This window comes from Anguilla rostrata, chromosome 4 (genome assembly GCF_018555375.3).
Source record: "Anguilla rostrata isolate EN2019 chromosome 4, ASM1855537v3, whole genome shotgun sequence".
Taxonomy (NCBI): Eukaryota; Metazoa; Chordata; class Actinopteri; order Anguilliformes; family Anguillidae; genus Anguilla; species Anguilla rostrata.
The window spans coordinates 3,007,213-3,025,798 of record NC_057936.1 but is presented as its reverse complement, the minus strand read 5'-3'; the positions used below and the strand labels follow the sequence as shown (position 1 = coordinate 3,025,798).

The 18,586-nt window shown below is 44.9% G+C and overlaps 1 protein-coding gene across 8 annotated transcripts in view; it reads right to left on the bottom strand.

Moving 5' to 3' along the window:
* Positions 1 to 16,830, bottom strand: part of mob3a (MOB kinase activator 3A) — a 39,309-nt gene extending 22,479 nt beyond the window's left edge. The window contains exons 1-6 of one of the 8 annotated variants that reach the window (XR_010329362.1): positions 16,366 to 16,830; positions 14,223 to 14,876; positions 10,498 to 10,700; positions 9,450 to 9,846; positions 5,986 to 6,188; positions 3,712 to 4,476 (exon numbers count right to left, since the gene is read on the bottom strand). Coding sequence is in view for 6 of the 8 variants with exons in the window: in XM_064330062.1 (XP_064186132.1) it covers positions 5,986 to 6,188; positions 9,450 to 9,846; positions 10,498 to 10,700; positions 14,223 to 14,643 (1,224 nt within the window). In the remaining 2 variants the exon portion in view is untranslated. Of the gene's footprint in view, positions 1 to 3,711; positions 4,477 to 5,985; positions 6,189 to 8,871; positions 9,180 to 9,449; positions 9,847 to 10,497; positions 10,701 to 14,222; positions 14,877 to 16,274 lie in introns of those variants that run through there. The other 7 variants (XM_064330062.1, XM_064330060.1, XM_064330059.1 and 4 more) reach the window with 7 other exon arrangements.
* Positions 16,831 to 18,586: the final 1,756 nt, after the last annotated feature.

The following is an 18,586-nucleotide window of genomic DNA, read 5'->3' as shown; positions in this document are numbered from 1 at the left end:
ACCCTCTTCTGGCTTCCCTTACCCGCCATCTTCCACGCACCTCCCTCAACCCCAGCACCCTTTCCCATATCCATCGGCTACCAAAGTATTACACCTTTCCTTATACTTTTTAATACTAGCAAAAAAAAACAAAAAAAAAAACGAAAACGAACACCAACCACCAGCAAAATCACAGAACTGCGTAGGGCTTGAACTTGGCGTTTTCCCTATTTTAAACCTTTTGAAGGTTTTCTACACGGCTAACCCCGGCCGGAAACCCCAAGCCGGGATGCGCTCGTGCTTCTCTAAATCCTAATGCTTTCTGATGTGTCCGCTCCAGAGGTCCGCTCCTAACAGTCAAAAGAAAAAACAAAACAAAAGCTGTTTGAATTTCGCTCCACCAAACACCACACCGCTCAACAGATCACGCTCCGGAAATGACGTTTCACAATCGTCGCTAGAAGCTACTGCCTCAACCGGCCTCAACACTAACCTAGCTGACTGTCTGCCGTTATGTTTTAAAATATATGATCAAATGTTTACGGAGTTTAATTTCCATCCGTTACTGTACTGTGTCATGTAATCACGTTATATGTATGACATTAATAATACAATTATGTTCAGTTACCTTCAATTTATGTTTCCCGCCAAACGAATATGCTTAGCTAGCATATCAGCTTGCCAGTGAGCTAGGTAAGCTATCCGTGGTTAGCTCACGCATTAGCAATATGAACTACAAGGGAAGAACATCGACTGCACTGATGGTCAATCAATCAGATGTGTAGACTACTGGTGATTTGACTAGGCTAATTTTCATATAACTGTCTGGTAGACCTGCTGTTAACCAAGCAAGTTATCGTCGTATGTTTTCGCCACAGTCAGTTAATGAGCCATTAACTGCTACTACTCCATCGCCGTTTGTGGTGTTTACTTGCTGGGTGACGCTAGCCTATAGAGCTTGTAAGTGAAAACGTCACCAAGCCACTCCCCTCGTTTTCCCGCAAATTTGGCAATGGGAAAATGAATGGGGCAATTTTCAATAAGCGATATTTTTAGTTACAAGTCGGGAACCAGTTAGCTATTGGTATGCGGTACTCATGACATATAGGACTCATGAAATATAATATCAGCAGCACGATTGACCCATGAGAAGTACAAGGTACAACGTTGTGTACGTTTAGTACGCTTAGGAACTACACATACCGGTACTGTGCTCACGACGCACGCTTATATCGTCACGGCTCAGCTGGAACACACTTGCGCCCTTCTACTTCTAGTGTCACTTTGATATCGTATTTCAATTTAGAATTACTGGAAATAACAGATTTGTTACTATTAAGTTATATTGTTTATTTCACATCATGATTGTACGGTCGTGATGACAACAGGATTTCCTTCAGGAATCAATAAAGTACAACCATAGACCGTATAAAAGAGTACAACCTAACTGAACTAACTTAAGACGTAATTTCAAATGGAATATGACGTCATATATATTTTTATCACAACACAACGACAACAATATAGCTAGCCAGCATGGTTTTCGATAAATTACCGACAATATATTTACTACTTACTGTTTTAATAAAACTATTTATTCGAAATTGTCTATCTCTTGCCTACTGCACCTGTCTTGTCTAAGTGCAGTGTGATTCTGATTTTCACAATGTGTGTATTCCTTTGTAAGTGCTGTGAGCACACGGAAAGTCTATTTTACACCGAAACCTTGCGAAACGAAGTTTCGTTACATCGTGTACTCCGCAGCATATGGTTTGTAATGACAAATAAACCTGACTTTGACATTAGCTAACAAAAACTTTATAAACGATATTTTTCATGCTGGCGCTGAAAGACCCGTTAATCTACCCTGGCTGTATATGACATGCTCTACATGGTTGGATTTGGAATGATTTTCTCCCTTCTTACATTACTGTCCTGACCGTTGAAAAAATGCATTAAGCTAACCAGTGACACCGCATTTGTCGTGGGTATAGCTAGCTAGCCACCGGTGTTGGGTGCAGTCGGGCCTATCTGCTGGTCCAGAGTCAGTTATTTTCTTCTCCTACTAATGGTTAAAGTTAGGCCCTGGGAAGGGAAATCTGACCCCAGACCAGCAGTTAGGGGCAGCCAAGGCACCGCACTTGGCGGGTAGACTTACAAGCACACGTGGTTGTGACGTATATCGTGCGACTTTGATTTTAGTGTAGTTCAGGACCACCAACACATCGTAAATCGACATAAATCCGTTATTTTTCCTTCCAGAGATTGAAATAAATAGAACCAAGCACATGCTACGGCAGAGAATGACGGTCCCAAAAAATCGTGAGAAATCATTTATTTTTAATCACTATAGATATTTTACAATCAATGATTTTTAAAAAGTCAATAGGATTTTAACATTGGGCTGTGACGTCACGAACCAGACGTCCCCTGGAAGCTCAATTGTGCTTCAAAACCAGAGACTGTAAAAAATATGGACAAAGCTACTGTGACGTCCCCCATTGCCTCTCCGTGGGTCTGTAAAACACGTTTTGAAGCTCAATGGCGGGCGCGGCCATGTTCTCGATTTGGAGCCAAAACCATAGAGTTAAGCGGTCTTGTGATTTTTACAATGTGATTGACAGTCTGGTGCGGAAAAGCCCATCAACCTGAACGAACGATTGCAGAACGAACTTGAGGCTAGCTGACTGTCTGCCGTTATGTTTTAAAATATATGATCAAATGTTTACGGAGTTTAATTTCCATCCGTTACTGTACTGTGTCATGTAATCACGTTATATGTATGACATTAATAATACAATTATGTTCAGTTATCTTCAATTTATGTTTCTCGGCAAAACGAATATGCTTAGCTAGCATATCAGCTTGCCAGTGAGCTAGGTAAGCTATCCGTGGTTAGCTCACGCATTAGCAATATGAACTACAGGGGAAGAACATCGACTGCACTGGTCAATCAATCAGAGATGTGTAGACTACTGGTGATTTGACTAGGCTAATTTTCATATAACTGTCTGGTAGACCTGCTGTTAACCAAGCAAGTTATCGTCGTAGGTTTTCGCCACAGTCAGTTAATGAGCCATTAACTGCTACTACTCCATCGCCGTTTGTGTTTACTTGCTGGGTGACGCTAGCTGACCGATCGTTCGCAAGTCACTTTTTACCGAATAAAAATTAACAGTTAGCGGTGATTAACAAATCTACCAAGTATTTTAATAACTGATTTACAGGCGTGTAAATATGACAAGGCACTTTAAAGAGCAAGTTTTGGTCGCCATCTTGTGAAATAGGCCTATTGTGCTTCAAAACGTGTTTTAGAGACCCACGGAGAGTCAATGGGTGACGTCACAGTAGCTTTGTCCATCTTTTTTTACAGTCACTGGTCATTGCACTAGCAAACTGGACAAGCGTTAAAGTTCCGGACAGAACACGTGGACATAAAATGTCAAATGCATCGTTTTGTGACTAAATGCTACATGCTACACGACAGGACAGCGGTATCCGCCTATTCCCAAGACGAATTAAAAGCGAAACAGACATCATGCCATGCAAGCTAATAGCCTACTGACGACAGCGAAAACTTTCAAACGTTTGAAGATAATACACCATAAAAAACAATGTAATGTGTTGTGTGCGTTTGTGCTTACATTTTAACCGTAAGATTTTGAAAAACATCGTTCCAGAAGTCATCTTGCTAGCTCGCTGCTGCTTTTCCTGTGCAGGCTAGTTACTTACCGACTAGGCTGGTTTCTTGTTCCGCTTAGCAAACTTAAGTATAAATCGTTCAACTCCTTTGGTTACTCGCCGCAAATTTACAACATCGTACAGCATAATTTATCATTTATAAAGTCTAGCTTTGCTAGTATGTTTGCCCTGATTGGGTGATGCTTGGTTAAGGTTCAGGAGCGAAACCTTAAATCAGTTGTAGCAGGCGTGTTAATCTCTGCTTTTTAAAAACATTCTTTTTAAAAACATATTTCTTTAAAAAAAAATAATATGTAAAAGTCATAATGCTTCACACTGAACAGAAAGGCACAACAAAATATCAACAAAAAAAAATACATTTCACCAAAAAGAAAAGAATGATTGGTGTAGAAAATAGGCTGCTTAAAAAGACCTCTCTCTCTCCTGCTAAAAAGATCATTACATTACATTACATTACATTACAGTCCCCTAAAGAAATGGAAAAGTCGAGGAGGGGAGAGGATAGAGCAGGAATAAAGATTAGCTCCGTCTTTCCTGGGTTGAGCTTCAGGTGGTGATTGTCCATCCAGCTCTGTATGTCCCTCAGGCAAGCGGAGATGCGGGCAGGACACGTTTACAAAAATAGATTCTTTCTGATTGCGTTTCCTGTTTCAGTCTTCTCTCCGATTGCATTTCCTGTTTCAGTCTTCTCTCCCGTGTGGTCCGGCTGTGTTCCTGGAGAGGGGGGAATGTGAAGTTTGGGAATGGGGGGGGCGGGTCCATTTCTCGGTGGCACATCCGTGATGTCATCTCTTTCTGCAGGAGAGACACGGGCACAGAAATTTCACCGTGAGCCTGCAGGGAGCAACATCACCATGACGACATCCCAGTGAATTCTGTCCTTTTCCCACCGACATGCTGACACAGGGCACCTTTACCCAGAGGGGCCCCCCCCGAGTCGAACCCGGGCCCAGGGAGCCACAGGACGTCCCGGCTGTCACTGTGACTCATCACTTAACCCACTGACTGCAGCAGAGGAGTACACACCTAACTCACCCCACCTGGATCTGAACTGGCTGCCGATTTTAAGGTGAAAATGAGAAGTGGTCAGCCTGTGTTTCAGCTGGGCTAAGACCAGGGATCTCTGACTTCAACACACACACCCTACACTGCTCTCTGACATAAACACACACACATCACCACACACCCTACACTGCTCTCTGACATAAACACACACACATCACTACACACACCCTACACTGCTCTCTGACATAAACACACACACATCACCACACACACCCTACACTGCTCTCTGACATAAACACACACAAATCACTACACACACCCTACACTGCTCTCTGACATAAACACACACACATCACTACACACCCTACACTGCTCTCTGACATAAACACACACACATCACCACACACCCTACACTGCTCTCTGACATAAACACACACACATCACTACACACACCCTACACTGCTCTCTGACATAAACACACACACATCACCACACACACCCTACACTGCTCTCTGACATAAACACACACACATCACCACACACCCTACACTGCTCTCTGACATAAACACACACACATCACTACACACACCCTACACTGCTCTCTGACTTAGACACACATCACCACACACACCCTACACTGCTCTCTGACTTAGACACACATCACCACACACACCCTACACTGCTCTCTGACTTAGACACACATCACCACACACACCCTACACTGCTCTCTGACTTAGACACACATCACCACACACACCCTACCCTGCTCTCTGACATAAACACACATCACCACACACACCCTACACTGCCCTCTGACATAAACACACATCACCACACCACACACACCCTACACTGCTCTCTGACTTAAACACACACACATCACCACACACACCCTACACTGCTCTCTGACATAAACATACCCGTCCCCACCCAGAGCAGGGCTTATGACCCTGTATTAGTGTGTAAATAACCCTCTGCAGCTGTCTCATGGCTGTGCATTCACTGCAGTAGCAGAGAGCCAGTAAATACAGCTTTACTGTCACAGGAACATGCCCTGCTGTGATGGAGAGGCCAGGGGTGCCCAGAGAATAGCATTCAATATTACTCATAACGCTTTTAAAAACAGAAAGTGTTTTTAATTATGAAGCCAGCATCAGTGGAAAACAGACAAACTTACAGAAATGTAATCCCTTATCCTCTCTCCATCCCTCTCTCTGTCCATCTATCCCTCACTCACTCACTAACACCACCCATCCACTCCACCCCCCCCCCCCCTCGCTTGCTCGCTCGCTCACTCACCAGAGGCTCCAGCTGTTTGTGGTCCATGAGGTTGAACTCCGTGACGAAGTAGTAGAAGGACTTGTAGTAGGTTTTGACGTGCGCCTCCGCCCCCATCTGGGACACACGGTCGAAGTGGTGGAAGTAGACGTGCGCGAACACGCGGAAGAGGCGTGACAGGATCTTTTTGGCCACCTGCATGAAGGTCTTGGGGAAAGGAGTACCTTAAAAAATAAAATCAAATAACACCATGAATGAAGGCACAGGACAGCAAGTACAGTGTGTGCCAAGGGAAGAACCACACAGACATCTTAATGAAAATATTCACTCAAAAATTCAGTCGACACTCGGAGCAAAAGGGGCTAATGTCCTGCTTGATGAGATGGTGCTCTTCAGGCACAGGCCAGGGGGTGCGTGCCCAAATCATGCCCTGGGGTAATTCTGGCCCAACAAGGTGCTGGACTGGCCATTGAAACAAACGGTAATAAAAACCTGAAAAGGTGTAGCGAATGGAAAATTATGGGTTGGATCATCAAGCTCAAAACTTTGGGTATTCCCCACATTAAGACAAACCACACAAAGGTCTGTCCAGTAAAATACCAAAAGTAAACACATCGTTCACTCAGCCAATTCAATGTGTGGGCACTTATAATGATCCCATCCTTCACACTTTACCTTGAAAGACAGGTTACCCAGGCACACCCACATTACCCCTGCCTCAAGCTCCCACAGTTCTCAAGCAAATGCACTGCTTATGACGTCTAAGGGATTTTGGAGAGATGCTTTATGGGAACTGAAGTACAACATCAAATGGCCAGACTGGTCCAATGCAGAGCACAACGAGTTTAAAAATGTAGGATTTATAACTCACATAAATAACCATCAAGCCGTGGTTTGCTACATTACAGGGTTTTCCCTACCACAGAAAGGCTTAGGCGCAGCGCCTAAGTGATTTTGCGAAGCGCCTTAAGCCGAATGAACGTAAAAAACCATTTAGGCGACATATCAGAATGAGTGCAAAAACAACGGTGATGCGCTGACAAAAAACAAAAAAACAGAGAGGTGGTTTTATGGTTTTAAATAGAAGTGGGTGACTGATGAGCGTTTTTATGTTTTTATGCATGGTAGGTGTTAGGTGTTCCTGGTTATTATTTCTGCGGAAATTAGTTTTATAATAATTTATCTTTTGTCCAGTAGGCGTCGCTCTCTCCGCGGGCTGAAGCGGGTGGGCGCACAGGCGTGTGCAGACTGCCGTAATTGACTCCCCCATAAAAAATGGCGATTCGGGACATCTTGCTCTCTCTCATTGTTCGACTACCAAGCAGCGACTACCGACTCTCATTCTTTGTTATTGTAGAGACGCTACAAGCAGCGACTACTGTGTCTTGTCTTGTCGAACAGTCAACATTGTTCTTTGTCAAAAAATCACATTGCATACTTCATAGACCGTGTGGTAAGGTTTTCTTTTGCACCTTTTATTGTAGTTAGTCAGGGTAGGGTAGCAGCGGACCGGAAGACTCACTTCCCCCTTTCTCCCCTTTAATTTGATCCTTCCCTTGTCCCATCCTCCCCGGTAGTGAGGGTAGAACTTATGTACATTTAGACAGTGCGTGTTAGATTAGATCTGCTGGCTCTGTCCTGTCTACCTGCTTGTTTGTGGGTGTTTGTATTGTATTAGGTTATTGGGTTTTGTAATAAATATATCCTTTGTAATTATTTTGTATGTATTTTATATATCCTTTGGCAAACGTTGTGGTGTTTTTAAATGTGTTTGGCTTTGGGCTGACAGCCGGTTACTGAAACTCGGCAGTCTTGGGCCGTAACATGTTTTTGGGGGCTTGTCCGGGATAACCTTTCCATTCCTATCCATTGTTGTGTTTTTGGATTTGATTGTTTGCGTGCCATTTATTTTTTTTCCGTGCAATAGCTTTTGTTCGTTCTGCTGTTGCTGCGGCTTTAAATGCCTTGTCTGATACACGGATCTTTGGTTGTGATTCATTGTATCTTCGTATCTGCTGGTACCTTGTACTGATATACTTTGTTGCACCACATTGAGTAGTCGCTTTTGTATGGTGTGCTTCTGTGTTATTCGTGCCGTTTGACCTTCTTGAGTTTGTCTCTGTGGGTATTTTTCTCTGCTCAACGCATCTTTAACCACGTCTAAATTTGACTTGGCGGAGTTTGTAGCAAATCCTAGGCAGCCAGTTCTCAACCGGTTGATTAAGGAGGAGCTGTTGAGCGTAACCGCCCACTATTCTTTGGATGTCTGTGGTGATGTCACAAAGAAAGAGATTCTTGCAAGAGTCACTGAGGTTTTGTCCACCCAAGGTTTATTTGTTGAGGCTATTTTAAAATCTCAGTCCGTCTCGGATGAAGAGACGTCTGATGGTGGTCGTAGTCGCGAGTACGGCTCAAGCTGGCAGTATACTCCGTAAGAAGAAAGAACTTCAGGATTGATAACCACCGGCGAACATATCCACGAACACTGATGTCGGTATACTCAGTGAGAACACCGCACCGTTTGAAGTCACTCCACGCCGCCGGGGCGTGAATAATTACGAATAATAACGAGGCAGCTATTAACCGGGTCTGGAATCTCAACCAGACCTCAGTCTCGCGGCTACGCCAAGAGAAGGGCTACGCGAGATCACAACACAAAACAAAAAGTTTAAAGTGTTTAAAGTGGCTTTAGTTTGTGTAATTATGCAAAAGTTTAAAAAAAGGCGAAGATGGTACGTTCGCCCTCTAAATCAGAGTAAGACGGAGAATGGAGAGTTTTGTCTGTACATTCGGCAAATGCGAGTTTAGACGAGGGGGTCCACTTTCTCTTATTTCCGAATGTGTGCTAAGCGTTTTGATGACTTGCTGAAACGAGTAGCACCATTCATCAAACATGCGGGAACTCACAGAATTCCCATCTCTGCAGAAGAGAGATTGGCGTTGACTCTCCGTAAAATAGCATGCGAATTCAGCCCTCTGAACTCTCAACCGTGACGTAAGACTCCGGTCCTGACGGACGAGCAGCATCTGCAACTTAAACTCTGCAAGTCCTCGAGCGCCACGCGCTCCACAGGTTATTGTGGCTTCCACTCAAACGGCAGTCAGTTTAAGCCTCGCAAACAAGGCGCGAGGACTCTTTAGCAAATCAACGACTTAAATTAAGCACTGAGGTGCGTAATCAGACAAAGAAACCCAGAGCAGACAGTGCAGCCCTGCAGGACTGGAGTTTGAGACCCCTGCCTTTCATTACATTCTCTCTCTTTCTTCCAGGCTTTTTCTTGAATTTTTTCTTTTTTTAATGCATTTTTTTCTTACAGATCATTCAATTGTATTTCACACCAACTTGTCTTTCTAAAGGGGGGGGGGTGCTCTGTGTCAAATCCTATTCCTGTTTCACTTTGCGTTACCTGTGTGTTGCTGCACCTTCACAAAGCACAGACAAAGAGGAAAGGCGCTACATCAACATAAACGGTCGCCATCATTACCGACGTTGGCGGGGAAGATGTCCTTGTTGTTCATCTGCACCTCGATCCAGTCCATCAGCAGGCTCATGTACTTGGGCGCGGGCAGGGCGGTGGGCCTCTTGTACTTGCCGTCGTCCTGCCAGTGGTACTCGTACTTGGGCCCGCCGGACATCACGGGGCAGCTCTGCTCGGTGCAGGAGTCGCTGATGGTGCCGTAGATCTGGTTGATGCGGTTGAAGAAGTCCACCACGTGCACGGTCACCCAGTCGTGGAGGCCCTCGCCGTGCGGCAGCTGCACCGCCTGCTTCAGGTCCAGCCCGGCGTTGAGCGACGCCTGCAGCACCCTGTACAGCTCGAAGCGCTGCATTCCCCGGTTGAACTTCCACCTGGGCCAAAACTTCTGGTCCTTGCTGAAGACCTGCTTCAGCGCCAGGGACATGGTGGCGGAGGGCGCTGAGTGTGTGTGTGCGTGCATGCGTTTGTGGGGTTTAACTCTGCTTTAGGCGAAGAACTCATCACTTAACCCGCTGACAGTGGAGTACACACCTAACTCACCCCACCTGGATCTGAACTGGCTGCCGATTTTAAGGTGAAAATGAGAAGTGGTCAGCCTGTGTTTCAGCTGGGCTAAGACGAGTAATCTCTGACTTCAACACACATACCATACACTGCTCTCTGACATAAACATACCCGTCCCCACCCAGAGCAGGGCTTATGAACCTATATTAGTGTGTAAATAACCCTCTGAAGCTGTCTCATGGCTGTGCATTCACTGCAGGAGCAGAGAGCCAGTAAATACAGCTTTACTCTCACAGGAACGTGCCCTGCTGTGATGGAGAGGCCAGGGGTGCCCAGAGAATAGCATTCAATATTACTCATAATGCTTTTAAAAACAGTAAGTGTTTTTAATTATGAAGCCAGCATCAGTGGAAAACAGACAAACTTACAGAAATGTAATCCCTTATCCTCTCTCCATCCCTCTCTCTGTCCATCTATCCCTCACTCACTCACTAACACACACCCATCCACCCACCCTGCCCCCCCCCCCCTCGTTTGCTCGCTCACTCACCAGAGGCTCCAGTTGTTTGTGGTCCATGAGGTTGAACTCCGTGACAAAGTAGTAGAAGCGCATGTAGCAGGAGTCGACGTGCACCTCCGCCCCCATCTGGGACACGCGGTCGAAGTGGTGGTAGTAGACGTGCACGAATACGCGGAAGAGGCGCGACAGGATCTTTTTGGCCACCTGCATGAAGGTCTTGGGGAAAGGAGCACCTTAAAAAATCAAATCAAATCAAACAACGCCATGAATGAAGGCACAGAACAGCAAGTACAGTGTGTGCCAAAGGAAAAACCACACAGACATCTTAATGGAAATATTCACTCAAAAATTCAGCCGACACTCGGAGCAAAAGGGGCTAATGCCCTGCTTGATGAGATGGTGCTCTTCAGGCACAGGCCAGGGGGTGCGTGCCCAAACCATGCCCTGGGGTGGGGGGAGGGGGGGGTAATTCTGGCCCAACAAGGTGCTGGACTGGCCATTGAAACAGACGGTAATAAAAACCTGAAAAGGTGTAGCGAATGGAAAATTATGGGTTGGATCATCAAGCTCAAAACTTTGGGTATTCCCCACATTAAGACAAACCACACAAAGGTCTGTCCAGTAAAATACCAAAAGTAAACACATCGTTCACTCAGCCAATTCAAACATGAATCAGTGACATGTGTGGGCACTTATAATGGTCCCATCCTTCACACTTTACCTTGAAAGACAGGTTACCCAGGCACACCCACATTACCCCTGCCTCAAGCTCCCACAGTTCCTCAAGCAAAGGCACTGCTTATGACGTCTAAGGGATTTTGGAGAGATGCTTTATGGGAACTGAAGTACAACATCAAATGGCCAGACTGGTCCAATGCAGAGCACAACGAGTTTAAAAATGTAGGATTTATAACTCACATAAATAACCATCAGGCCGTGGTTTGTTACATTACAGGGTTTTCCCTAACATAGAAAGGCTTAGGGGCAGCGCCTAAGTGATTTTGCGAAGCGCCTTAAGCCCAATGAACGTAAAAAACCATTTAGGCGACATATCAGAATGAGTGCAAAAACAACGGTGATGCGCTGACAAAAAACAAAAAAACGGAGAGGTGGCTTTATGGTTTTAAATAGAAGTGGGTGACTGGTGAGCGTTTTTATGTTTTTATGCATGGTAGGTGTTATGTGTTCCTGGTTATTATTTCTGTGGAAATTCGTTTTGTAATACTTTATCTTTTGTCCAGTAGGAGTCGCTCTCTCCGCGGGCTGAAGCGGGTGCGCACAGGCGTGTGCACTGGTCAGGTCCGGGTGCAGACTGCCGTACTTGACTCCCCCATAAAAGATGGCGATTCGGGACATCTTGCTCTCTCTCATTGTTCGACTACCAAGCAGCGACTACCGACTCTCATTTTTTGTCATCGTAGAGATGCTACAAGCAGCGACTACTGTGTCTTGTCTTGTTTTGTCTAACAGTCAACATTGTTCTTTGTCAAAAAATCACATTGCATACTTCATAGACCGTGTGGTAAGGTTTTCTTTTGCACCTTTTTATTGTAGTCAGTCAGGGTAGGGTAGCAGAGGACCGGAAGACTCACTTCCCCCATTCTCACCTTTAATTTGATCTTTCCATTGTCCCATCCTCCCCGGTAGTGAGGGTAGAACTGTACATTTAGACAGTGCGTGTTAGTTTAGAACTGCTGGCTCTGTCCTGTCTACCTGCGTGTTTGTGGGTGTTTGTATTGTATTAGGTTATTGGGTTTTGTAATAAATATATCCTTTGTAATTATTTTGTATGTATTTTATATATCCTTTGGCAAACGTTGTGGTGTTTTTAAATGTGTTTGGCTTTGGGCTGACAGCCGGTTACTGAAACTCGGCAGTCTTGGGCCGTAACATGTTTTTGGGGGCTTGTCCGGGATAACCTTTCCATTCCTATCCATTGTTGTGTTTTTGGATTTGATTGTTTGCGTGCCATTTATTTTTTTTCCGTGCAATAGCTTTTGTTCGTTCTGCTGTTGCTGCGGCTTTAAATGCCTTGTCTGATACACGGATCTTTGGTTGTGATTCATTGTATCTTCGTATCTGCTGGTACCTTGTACTGATACTTTGTTGCACCACATTGAGTAGTCGCTTTTGTATGGTGTGCTTCTGTGTTATTCGTGCCGTTTGACCTTCTTGAGTTTGTCTCTGTGGGTATTTTTCTCTGCTCAACGCATCTTTAACCACGTCTAGATTTGACTTGGCGGATTTTGTAGCAAATCCTAGGCAGCCAGTTCTCAACCGGCTGAATAAGGAGGGGCTGTTGAGCGTAACCGCCCACTATTCTTTGGATGTCTGTGGTGATGTCACAAAGAAAGAGATTCTTGCAAGAGTCACTGAGGTTTTGTCCACCCAAGGTTTATTTGGTGAGGCTATTTTAAAATCTCAGTCCGTCTCTGATGAAGAGAGGTCTGATGGTGGTCGTAGTCGCGAGTACGGCTCAAGCTGGCAGTATACTCCGTAAGAAGAAAGAACTTCAGGATTGATAACCACCGGCAAACATGTCCACGAACACTGATGTCGGTATACTCAGTGAGAACACCGCACCGTTTAAAGTCACTCCACGCCGCCGGGATAATAACGAGGCAGCTATTAACCGGGTCTGGAATCTCAACCAGACCTCAGTCTCGCGGCTACGCCAGATCACAAAACAAAAAGTTTAAAGTGGCTTTAGTTGCAGGGGTCTGGTGGCAGATGCCGGTAGTCCAGCCAGAAGAGAGTTGCAGTAGTCCAGGCGGGATAGAACCATTGCTTGGACCAGGAGCTGGGTTGAGTAGGTGGTGAGAAAGGAGCGGATTCTGCGGATGTTATACAGGACAGATCTGCATGCCCGGCTTACTGCTGCAATGTTCTTGGAGAGGGACAGCCTGTTGTCCATCACCACTCCGAGATTCTTGGCACAGGGTGATGATGTCACTAAGGTGTCCCCTAGGGAAATGGAAAAGTCGAGGAGGGGAGAGGATAGAGCAGGAATAAAGATTAGCACCGTCTTTCCCGGGTTGAGCTTCAGGTGGTGATTGTCCATCCAGCTCTGTATGTCCCTCAGGCAAGCGGAGATGCGGGCAGGGACCTGTGTGTCCGATGGGGAGAAGGAGAGAAAGAGTTGCGTGTCGTCGGCATAGGAGTGATAGGACAAGCCATGGGCAGATATTACAGGGCCAAGGGATTTGGTGTACAAGGAGAAGAGAAGGGGACCGAGGACTGAGCCCTGGGGAACTCCGGTGGCGAGGGGACGGGGTGGTGATACCTTACCCGCCCAGGCAACCTGGAAGGAACGGTCAGAGAGGTAAGACTCAATCCAGTCAAGGACTGTGCCGCAGATCCCTGATGCTGCCAGGGAGGACAGGAGGATAGAGTGCTCCACAGTGTCAAATGCAGCGGAGAGGTCTAGAAGAATCAGGACAGAGGAGAGGGAGGCTGCTCGTGCGGCATGGAGTGACTCACTGACCGAGAGGAGTGCAGTCTCGGTCGAGTGGCCAGGCCTGAAGCCAGACTGGTGGGGATCAAGCAGGTTGTTGTGAGAGAAGAAAGCAGAGAGTTGGTTAGATGCAGCACGTTCAAGTGTTTTGGATAGGAAAGGGAGGAGAGATACCGGGCGGTAGTTTTGAATGACTGAAGGATCTAGTGTGGGTTTCTTCAGCATCGAAGTGCTGCACCTTCACAAAGCACAGACAAAGAGGAAAAGGCGCTACATCAACATAAACGGTCGCCATAATTACCGACGTTGGTGGGGAAGATGTCCTTGTTGTTCATCTGCACCTCGATCCAGTCCATCAGCAGGCTCATGTACTTGGGCGCGGGCAGGGCGGTGGGCTTCTTGTACTTGCCGTCGTCCTGCCAGCGGTACTCATACTCGGGCCCGCCGGACATCACGGGGCAGCTCTGCTCGGTGCAGGAGTCGCTGATGTTGCCATAGATCAGGTTGATGCGGTTGAAGAAGTGCACCACGTGCACGGCCACCCAGTCGTGAAGCCCCTTGCCTTGCGGCAGCTGCACCGCCTGCTTGAAGTCCAGCATGACGTCGAGCGACGACGCCTTCAGCACCTCGTACATATCGAAGTGCTGCGTTCCCCGCTCAAACTTCCGCACGGGCCGAAACGTCCGGTCCTTGTTGAAGACCTGCTTCAGCACCAGGGACATGGTGGCGGAGGGCGCAGTGCTGAGTGTGTGTGTGTGTGTGTGTGTGTGTGTGTGTGTGTGTGTGTGAGCGCGCGCCCGCGCACGTTTGTGGGGTTTAACTCTGCTTTAGGCGAAGAACCCTTTCCCCTATACCCCTATCCCTGGTGCTCAGGACAGGATTCGCCTTGATGCAAACAGCTGTTAGTCTTCCTCGAAACACGTACAGCCGTTTACACTTCTAGTGCTCATGGGACCTGTCACACAGAAAGAGAGAGAGACAAAGTGAGTGAGTGTGTGTGTGTGTGTGTGTGTGTGTGGGGGGGGTGTATGTTTACACAAATAATACTGTAACAGCAATGCTGTGCCACATTAGTAAGGCATAGTTGTATCATTATGGTGAGACTCACAGTAGAAGCCACTAGCCATGTTCTTTGTAATACACAATACAATTTTTTCAATATGAGGACTGCCACTGGTAACATGTTAACTATAGAAAAAATAATAATTTTGTTCCATGATAAACAAGACTTGAAACCTAAAACGTGTTAGTCCATGTTGGCAATTTATTGATGCCCAAAATATGACCTTAGTTTGAAAACATAAAAAAGAACATGCCAATCATTACTATCCACTGTGTCATTGCACTAGGAAACCGGACAAGAGTTAAAGTTCCGGACAGAACACGTGGACATTAAAGTGATAAAACTTCAAATGACGATTGGTACAAGTAGCCTAATGCAGTGGTTTTCAACCCTGGTCCTGGGGGCACACTGTGTATGCTGGTTTTCGTTCCAACCACAGTTCCAATTTCAGAATTTTAACAAGCTGTTAATTTTTCTTAATTAGGTGTTTTTCATGTTAAAAGGAATTATTTTAAAGTGATTGCAAACGATCACTTAAAAAGAGGTAACATTTTTAACAGATCAAATTAACAAGGGGAATTAATAGGCTCCTAATTAGGTTGCTGAATACATGTGTTTAAGTGCTTTAAGCGCATATTTCCCTTAAACTAATTAGCACAATACAGGTTTGACTCGTTATCATGTTCTTTGTTTTCGAATTCGTTATCTATCAAATGATTAGATTTAGTGGCCAGGTGTCCACACTTTCCCCAATTAGGAACCTGTTGATTTGCCCCAGTCTTTATTTTGATTAGTTAAAAAGTTTAACTTCTTTACGTAATCGTCTGCAATATAGCACAATGTGAATGTGGGACTCTTATTCTTTATGGCATGCATAGCTATTTTTGACACAAGGTGGCTTAAGTGGGCAAATAATCCCTCTGACACGAGAAGCACCTAATTAAGGAAAAATAATAGCTTGTTAAAATTCTGAGATCGCAACTGTGGTTGGAACGAAAACCAGCATACACCGTGTGCCCCCAGGACCAGGGTTGAAAACCACTGGCCTAATGCATCGTATTTGTGTCTGTTTAAACCAGAGACTGTAAAAAATAAAACAGACGAAACGCTACATGCTACATGACAGGACAGCAGTATCCCCCTACTCTCATGACGAATTAAAAGCGAAACCAACATCATGCCATGCAAGCTGATAGCCTACTGACGACAGCGAAAACTTTCAAACGTTTGAAGATAATACACCGTAAAAAACAATGTAATGTGGTGTATGCGTTTTAAATTAGTGCTTACATTTTAACCGTAAGATTTTTAAAAACATTGTTCCAGAAGTCAACATCTTGCTAGCTCGCTGCTACTTTTCCTGTGTAGGCTAGCTACTTACCGACTAAGCTGGTTTCTTGGTCCGCTTAGCAAACTTAAGTATAAATCGTCCAACTCCTTTGGTTACTCGCTGCAAATTTACAACATCGTCTTATTTCAAAAATATAAAGTAAACAATGCCAACCGCGGTGTGGAATTTCTTTATAACTATAACAATCAGGACTTAATAATACATATTGCCGCTGCACTTTCTTTGCGAAGTCAGATAGAAGACCCCTCCCTAACAACATAAAACACTTCTTTTGAAGAAACGTCATGGCACACCGCCCGCGGGTGCACGGACTGCTCGTCTTTGGAGGAAGAGGCAAGCCTATGCAGCCTAATTCAGTCAATTTTTTTTTCACAGAAAGTTAAGTAGTTCGTGTATCCTCGTGCTAATAAAAAATGTGCTGTGTGTATATATATACCGACGAGCAGCTTTGTGTTAAGATTGAAAAATACGTACTGGTTTAAATGCCACGAACACTGTGTGGGCTACAGGGTGTAATTTACTTGGTGTACTAGCTAAGAAGTAAAATGCCGAATTTGATATTTGTCGAGGTTACGGTCCTGAAGGATCTGACTGTAAATAGGAATGTATATATACACGTCCAGTAGGCCTAGGAGTCATTTCATGATGCACAGCCTCGTAATGCGTAAGACTCATCCCCCCCCCCCCAAATAAAGTTTTAACGAAAGGCTCCATTTAAACCTTCCCAAATCACATTGTTCCTTTTTAAACAAGCAATCTCTGAAACAAGCATGCGATATGGATATATTTCATGTTGTTTGAATCCGGTTTGTTATTTAATTGAATTCAATTTGGCTAATTTCTATGAACATGCACACAACCACATGCATGCACAGACACACACACACATGCATTCGTATTGCTATACTTGTGAGGACTTCCCATTGACTTACATTCATTTCGTAACCTCTAGCTCAGGAGGTAAGAGCGGTTGTCTGGCAGTCGGAGGGTTGCCGGTTTGATCCCCCGCCCTGGGCGTGTCGAAGTGTCCCTGTCCCTGAGCAAGACACCTAACTCCTAATTGCTCCCAACGAGCTGATTGGTACCTTGCATGGCAGCCTTTCAACGTTGGTGTGTGCAGTGTGTGTGTGAATGGGTGATGAGAGGCATCAATTGTAATGCGCTTTGGATAAAAGCGCTATATAAATGCAGTCCATTTACCATTTACTCTAACCCTAACCCAACCACTACATGCCTAACCTTAACCTAATTGTAACCCTAAGTCCTTTCTCTCTCTCTCCCTCTCTCACACACACACACACACACAAACTCAAAAAGAAATAGAGATGCATAAACATTGAAATTAATGGAAATACTTTTATTAAAATTTCAAAAAAATGATACAAGTTCAAATGAACTCAAACAAAAAACTGTTTTCATAGCAGTTGAAAAGTAATAGGTTAATACATCAGTAGTTGTAATAGTTTGATTCATGATGCGCACATAGTTTTTATTTCAGAAAGGCAATTAAATATATATCTGCATGAGAAAAAAACAAATATAAGACACAAAAAGCAGGAAGATTTTGGCTCAGGGTGCTTCTCATGCTGAACTGAATATCCATGTATGTATTAAACCAGCCAAAACCCTGCTACATGGAGTATGGTTGTTAAAACAAGTTCAGGTTTCAGGACTTTAGCCTAGGTGTACCTCAAACTATTTTAAAATATCTAAAGGAGCATAACATTTTTAAAAAGGTGCGCTGAATACCTTTTAAGACGTGATAGACTATATTGCTATTGAAGACCAAGCAAAAATACCTTCAAAATATTAAAATTATATAGCCTACTTGGCATCCTACCAGAATCATAACATTTTTACGATAAAGCTGCATTACGCTTCTCGCGTGAAAACTTTGAAGAGACGTTTAAACTTTTAAACCTCCTTGTCGCCTACCAGAAGATTTCTCTTATATAAGAAGTTCGCAGAGAAAGACCATTCAAAACAGAAACAATAACACTGCCAGCACACAAACTTCAGTGACCGTTTGAGACAGGTGGCTACGCTGAGACACGGCCATCGTCTCTGCCTCACAAGTTTGTTACGCTGTTTTGTCGCGACTGATTTTGATTTAGTACATCGAGTGGATCTCAGCTGAAATCACGATGGGTTGAGGGTAACAGTGGTGTAGGTTTTGTTTGAACATCATTTGGGGGGGACACATTAAGCGGGGTGTCTGGGGTCTGGTGTCTGGGGTCCCCCCTCCCCCACC